Here is a 7500-nt window from a genome sequence, read left to right as displayed (position 1 = left end):
CTTTAGCTTGTACATTTTGTTTTCCCATTTCAGACCACGTGATGTTACTCAAGGGAAAACTTTCTTTCAAATGTCGTCCTATGCACGTGAATATGTACGCATTTAACTTATGAAAAAACAAAAGGAAAATTCCCTTGAGAACATCACGTGGTCTGAAATGGGAAAACCAAGTGTACAAGCTAAAGAGGTCTATTAAGCGCCGTTCCGACCAGTGTCATTTTTGAGGAACTACCACTCCCTTGTCACATTAAAAAGGTTGAAATAGTCACGAAGTGATAACGATAACGTGAATTTATATTTTGAGATGACGTTCTCGTTGCCGTCGCCGTTGTCGTTGCTCCCTAATAGGGAGTTTAAGCAAAGACGACGGCAACGAAAACGTCAGTCCAAAATATAACTTATTGCTATCGCAAGTATTTCGCAATTATTCCGTCTTGTTCGCCTGGTACATTACAGGCGAACTATCGTGTAACTGGATGGGTACGAACGATTTTTAAGTCAAAACAGAAAATGACCGTTTTGAACATTGTTATATGCTCACGTTGTCGCCAAAACCTAAAATTTAGTGATTTCACGTTGTTGTTTTGTGGAGTACGGCAGAGAAATACACGGAAATTCGTGCTGCACTAATAATTTTGCTATTTTTAACCACTAATATTCTTGCTTTTAGCGTTGTCGTTGCCGCATCAGTCGTCTTTGCTTAAAGTCCCTATGGTCGGAACGAAAACGGCAGAGAAATGTGTCAAACTGTGAAAAGCAAAATGTGTCGTCTTCGTCCTTGCGAAAACTCTCAAAGGTTTCTTAGACACGGACGGCAACCGCATGCCACAACAGTAGTGTCTCCCAGATTTTCAGCACTGTCTCCTATAGTTTTCAACTAATCATGTCTAATAGAGCGATTTTCAATTGAGTGTAGAAAGTAATTAGCGAATTGCTTTGGTTTTGCATTACTTCTCTAATGTTCAAAGTTCAAAGTTCAAAGTTCTCGCGCCACTTTTTCAACCAATCAGAAGTGAAACCAAAACCAATGGTGACGCGTGCGTGCACATTTTCCCGCTCTTTGTGTCGGCTACGTGTAATTACTTCGAGTTTTGATTGGTTTACTGGGTTATCTCCGTCCTTTTTGATTGGCCAAAGTTATTACTTTGGTTTTGGTTTTACGACACTCAATTAAAACTCGCTCTAGAGAAAAGATACTTAGCAATATAATGGCGTTGTGTGAAAACAAGTTTAAAGGGAAAGCATTACTCTTCCGGTTTCTCTCCCCGTCTCAAAAACGTCGCGTGCTTAAGCTCCCAGAAGATTTCCCCATAACGCGATGCAAACACACTTATGAGAAAGTGACTTAACCCCGCGATATTTTTTAGCAAATCAACAAGCGAAGTAATACAAAACTGAAGCTATGGCTTTAGACCTATGCTTTCAATTAAAAGACCGCTCACTGATCAAGAACGAATCTTTGTCATGAAGATCCTCTTATTTACCAGGTGTTTCGTAGCATTGGATATAAAAGCATTTCGCTTGAGGACCAAGTTCCCTTTGACACAAGAAAAGGCGTTATACCTAACCTCAATGGCAGAGTACTGGAGGCAGGTTAGTATACCTGACATAGTGTAAATCAGGGGTACCCAAAGAGAATATAGTCCTACGGAAACCACTTAAACATAGCTTTTTTAACCATATCTTAGTATTTAAACGGTAGATATAGGCATATTTTTATCCCCTAAAAATTTTTCATCTGTTCGGATTTCCCAGCTGAAAGTCTAGTGATCCGAAAATTATAGGGCTCAAAACTTACCTTTTCGAAAATTTCAGCCAGAAAAAAGGCTCCGAAAATTCTAGGTGACCTTTTTAGGGTAAAAATCCGTTTAAAATGGGCAATTATATCATTTTTTAGATGTTCGAAAATCCTAGGACAGGCAGGCAAGCAAGAAATTTTACAACAAACGATCCGAAAATTCTAGATCTCAAATCGTCTTCCGAACAGATATTTTCCGAAAATTGACGTTGGGTGCCCCTGGTAAATAATAAGTGGAGTACGATCGTGCGGGTGAGTGTTTGACTGATGTTGTGGCATTGACTGGTGTTTCGACAAACTGAGCGGAAGTGATCTTCAGAGTCAAGACTTCTGCTCAGTAAATACCACAGTCAACGATCCTACTTCACTTACATGTAGTTATGATATGACTTTTTGGTTGAAATCATTCAACGCTTTTATAGTCCTAAAACACGCACAAAACAGGGCTTAATTAAAGCTACGATATCTGAGTAATCCTATCACTTTTTTCTCCAAAGATGGGACGAGTGAATCTCGCAGTAAGGACTCTTTTATTCCAGGTAAGCATATTTTTGCTAGATACTAAAGTCCGGATGGCCTGGTAGCGCTGAACTCCTTCTTTAAGCTCAGATTTCCTTGTGGAACTGACTGAAAAGAATAACATGTTTTAGCGACGGTATATAAATTTGGGTTGCTTAAACTTCTCTCGTTTATTGGCTTAAAAATCTTGCGCCACTTTGTCAGGCTATAAGATAAATGCAAAAGCAATAGACCATGTTCGTATTCTCAGTATTGGACTGGAACTAGCTTGGAATGGAGCTAGGCTAATGCAGGGAAATATATTAAAAGTATTTGCATTTGAAAAGATTCCCCCGCATTACCCTCCATTTCAAGCTAGTTCCAGTCCAATACTGAGAATACGAATATGGTCTATTGTTAGTAGAGTGCGAAATTGTCTCCCAAGTTTGAGTTTTCCGTTTCAAACCTGTCGCTTTTGCCGGCAGAACTTTAACCCCTTGCTCTTTGCTTTTCGGCTCATAGGAGGCCTTAAGAACAAGAATTGATCAATAGGGCATCAAGTTTATATTTTGAAGAAAACGTTTTCGTACTGAAGAGATGCTAGTAGGGACCTTCAGATCGGAGAACGAGGACGACTTCGAATACAAGTTTTCGGTACTGAGCATACGCATAAGGTTTGGAGGCCGACATTTTTCGAAATGCGCATGCTCAGAACGGAGAACTCGTACTCGTCTTCCGATCTAAAGGTTCCTACTATTTTTGCAATGGTGACTCGGGGGAACTCGGAGAAAAAAGGAGTGTTCCGCTTGACGAACCTACGACCTTCCGCTACGTACTCGTAACTCTTAGCCAAATTTGAATGTCGTATTTTCCCGCGTTTAGCTGCCAGCTGCATTCGATCATCTGCTTTGCTTTCTCTTTGCTTTATGATAAAAATGAACGATAAAAACCGACCCTTCGGTGTCTTCGTGATGCCATTTTCAAAGGCAACTGTATGAAAATGCTGCAAAAGCCGCATTATTTGACGCTGACAACGGGGAGTGCCAAAATAAATTAAACAAGTACTTTCGCACGAATGCTGGCACGAATGGAATCGGATTGTACGTTTATAGGTTGGTTTTTTGTTGTCTTTTAACAGCATCTCGTGCACTATGGTGACTTTCGCTCGTCAATGTGTGACCAAAGCTTTCTAATTGGCTCACTTCATTGTCCTTGTAAGCTGTGAAGAAGTATTTATTTCTGTCGGACGTTTTCTTATTTTTTCACTTTTAGGCCTTTATTGCAGTGGATGGGTACGGAATGGACCTGTGGGAGTCATAGCAACTACCATGAATGATGCATTTCAAATTGGCCAGCTCGTTGTAGAAGATTTAAAGTCTGGTAGGTCATCGTAAATAAACTACTTGCAAAGAAATACCCTCCGTTTTGAAGACGAGAAAGAAAGCAGTTTCAGTTCAGATTTTCCATCCAGAGCTATAAAATCGCTTAAAATGCTTTTGTTTCTTCTCTTTAAAGGTAATTTGCCGCCAACGAAAAATACCAAAGGATACCGTGAAATACATGACTTATTGATCTGCAGAGGTTAGCCATCTTGTCTTACTGCTTAGTAACCTCGGCTCTGGGAGATCACAACTGCCGCAAACGATTGACCTAATCGACTAACTCATTGTTGTACCCAATTCAAACCCTTTTCAAATAAAACCTGTTTTTCCAGTATTTCCACATCATTTCAATATGAATGGCAGAATGCTACATTCTCATGCAAATACAATACACAAAGATTCTTAATTCCGGGAGATTTGAATTGGGTACAACATTGAGTTAGCTAATTAGGTCTATTAGGAAAAACGCGGGAAAACGTACGCGTGTGAGCGAGACACAGTTTTTTTCTTCCTTTTCTTACTATTCTTTATTCACAACAAACATAACTTTAATACAAAATGATTACTTACCCTACCAAAAAAACAACAACACAGAGCGAGACACGATTGGTTTTGAGTTTTGCCCGGCTCTGATTGACCGAGAAGAATGTGACAGGAGGTTTGGTCAAACTGGTCTCTTATTTGTGTTTTTCAAGTACGTGCTGTGCAATACAGACAAATTCCCGTCGTGACGTGATATCGTGAACGAGCTCAGCTGCTTTGCTGTACCTTCAAGGTGAGCAGTGTCGCCATTCTTTTTTTTCTTTTTTTTTTTTTTCGTAGGTGTTAGACCGGTTTTCTTCGATCAGTGGAATAAAATTGACCAAGTTGAAATGGAAAAAGGAAAAGAACTCGGAAAACCCCGAGAAAAAATCACCAGTGTACCAGAAATGTTGGACATCGCTTATGAGGAGTGCACAAGATAGCACTGGCATAACTTGCCAACCAACAGCGTTTTTTCATTTGGAAAAAAAAAACTTTTCACTATAAATTAAGGGAGCTTTTATGCCACCTAGCCCCGCTTGGTGTAATCGAGTCTTTCTACGAGTTACAGTGAGCTGATTTGAAGCTTTTTGAGTAACTACAATTACAACAAGGCAGCCAGATGGAGTCTGTAATTAATGGCTCCTGTCTTGAAATCCTTCTGGGTTCACACTAGCCTTTCTCTCCCCCGAAAAATAGAGAAATTACGCCGGATCGAAAATACGCCTGCGTTTGCAGGCTAGGCGAAGTTTGATGTTGACAGGAAATAAAAGCTCGCTGCCAGAGTTTTTCTTATTTCATTCACTCCTTTTCTCGGCTTTCGAGGGTATATCCCCGCCAAGAGTATGGGAACGAGAAGACATCACGGTGTGTCAAATTAATCGAAATGTGATTCATCTTGATTATTTTAAGTTTTAGTTTTGCGATACGTGTCCACTTTACTGACCTTTTACCATGAAATATTTCAAAGATATGGCTCCAGGGCAGGCTATCGCTGGTTTGCATGATTTTCTATCGTTATCTGAGGTAACAGCAGATTGACTCTGTAGAAAAAGTGTTTTTCGAACCTATTATTGGTGTCCTTTTGAATCCCTCCCGATAACATTGTTGCGTCCTCGGAACTGTTTACCTGATTTTAAGATTGCTCTCACAGTTGGTAGACACCTCCTCATTGAAGGAATGGGCGAAATACTAGAAAGGAGCCAGAATTACGCCTTTCTCACTCAACAATACTCCGGCTCCGCTCCGAGCGACTGACCCCTTTTATTACTCAGCTGTCAAATTACTCCTCAGCCGCGAAAGTAGGTGTCTTTAGCCTTGATACATATTTGAAAATGGGCTTTTTCGTGGGTGATATACAAACTGTATATAGATATATATTTAAATCATTGGTAGAACTTAGCAACAATAACATTAAATTTATATACCGTTTTTGTATATAAATAGTCGTTGCATGGAAAATTGATATTGTTTTTCATTTGATATCGTTTGTAGCTGTAACGGTGATCCAGGAGCTTGTCAAAAAATTTCGACTCTGTTATATGCGACTTAAGTTGCGGTTTCTAAGTTATGTGATGAATCTCGCTGCTCGTTATCTGGTGTGCAGATAACAATTTGACGTCTTGTTGATTTGAGGTTTCACGAAAAGTAAGTAGAAACCGTTTCAGGGATAGCATGTTTTCTGTGAACTGAATGCGTCGCGAGCTATCGTCGAAAAAACAACTGGGATTTAAAACGCAGGCGTTGTCTGCGACAAATATACAGGTAAAATCTTTTGTTTTGTTGAATTCAGATATATACTGCTGTTACCACAGACAGTAAATTTAGGTAAGTGATAGCTGGTGAGGGATACATTTGATGTTTTCGATCGCCATGACTTTTTAGCTCCTTGCTCATGGGAAGCATTTTATTTGCGGCAATAGTCGTTATTTTGATGTAGCACCGCAGTGAAAATAGCCTTTTTGGAGCCACCAGACAGTCATAGTACGAAATTGTCGTTTCCTTAAAAGTCAGACCTTTAAAAATGTTTTTTTTTTAATTGTGGTAAATTAAATATAGGATGCCGACCTTGCACGCTATTCCATTATTCTATGGTGTTTTCAAAGAGGAAATGTGCCATAGAATAGAGTTTTTAGCCGGGAAAAATGTGCCGTATACATGCAAGTGTATACATTGCAAACCAAACGAGATTATGTTATTGCTTATCCTCAAATATAAAAAGAGTTCAAGTTAGTATTTATGCCACGTTTGCATTTGAATTCATTTTGACCACTTTCATGTTATCACCGTAAAATTCGCGATTAACCAAGACATTTCAAACGTGAATTTTCTCTTTTTGTACCCGCTCCATAGTTTAATAGTAGAACCCTCGTACACTTAGTTGCTTTTTTTGTTACGAAATGAGAGTGGATGTTTTAATCTCTATCACAATCATACGTTTCTTCCGTTGTAGGCGTATCATTACAAAGCTTTCCATTAAAATCACCGATATTTAATATACAAGAATCAACCCTTGGGGTAAATTTTCCGAGTCAGATTTAGTTTCAAAACAATGAATATATCTTTCAATACTGAGTTGGCTTTCAAAGAAATGTACTCGTTCTTGACGGAGTCTTCTCAAAGGTGGCCTGACTGTAAGCATTACCGTTTGGCATACAACAATTAGCAGTTAAGTCATAAAAACCCATTTCTGCCGATCCAAACATTTTGTTGCGTGTATGTGATGTGTGCTGATGATATGCAGATACCCAAAGCTTTACCCCAGTCACTTAGGAAGCTTGAAACTGATAAATTAAAACCCTATAGCTTATTGCTTTTAGCACAGTCTGAATCACTGGCGAAAGCCCTGGAAATGTTTTCAACTCATTAAACAGTGGCTTTCGGCAGTTCGTCATTGCGACGATGGGGTGAAGCTTTTAGCGTAACATGTAAATATTCATGATGTCGATGGTAAAATCACTTGTATTAAGGCCAAGGTTCGAGGTGTCAGTTTTTTAAAACGTTCCTGTTTCGCCAGTATTTAGTTCTATGAGAGTAAAATAGGCACGCATTGCGTACGTGTGGTAGTGGAGTAACATGACACAGTGCTTTATTCCATAACTGTCAACTGAGCTGCGTTTTGTTTTTCAGGAGATTCAAGTTGTCCTTGCGTAATATATAGCTCTAATTGTGCACACTATTTCTTTGGTATCGTAAATCATTATAGTGCGTTGGTAGATGTCTCAGGTAAATAGCCCCTGAGAAGAGCCGTAGTTACTAGTAAAATACTAAACCCAGAAAGATTGAAGAAAATAGAAGGGA

The 7500-nt window shown here is 39.3% G+C and overlaps 1 protein-coding gene across 1 annotated transcript in view; it reads left to right on the top strand.

Annotated features, from left to right (window-relative positions):
* LOC138060164 (NADPH:adrenodoxin oxidoreductase, mitochondrial-like) overlaps window positions 1–6437 on the top strand; it is a 17227-nt gene extending 10790 nt beyond the window's left edge. Inside the window, exons 12-16 of the mRNA XM_068905889.1 lie at window positions 1488–1593; window positions 2296–2337; window positions 3569–3676; window positions 3812–3877; window positions 4501–6437. Coding sequence (XP_068761990.1) covers window positions 1488–1593; window positions 2296–2337; window positions 3569–3676; window positions 3812–3877; window positions 4501–4643 — 465 coding nt within the window. The 3' untranslated portion in view covers window positions 4644–6437. The remainder of the gene's footprint in view (window positions 1–1487; window positions 1594–2295; window positions 2338–3568; window positions 3677–3811; window positions 3878–4500) is intronic.
* The last annotated feature ends 1063 nt before the right edge of the window (window positions 6438–7500 follow it).

This window comes from Montipora capricornis, chromosome 8 (assembly GCF_036669925.1).
Source record: "Montipora capricornis isolate CH-2021 chromosome 8, ASM3666992v2, whole genome shotgun sequence".
In the NCBI taxonomy this organism is placed as follows: Eukaryota; Metazoa; Cnidaria; class Anthozoa; order Scleractinia; family Acroporidae; genus Montipora; species Montipora capricornis.
The sequence above is the reverse complement of the archived record's forward strand: the minus strand, read 5'-3'. Positions and strand labels throughout refer to the sequence as shown.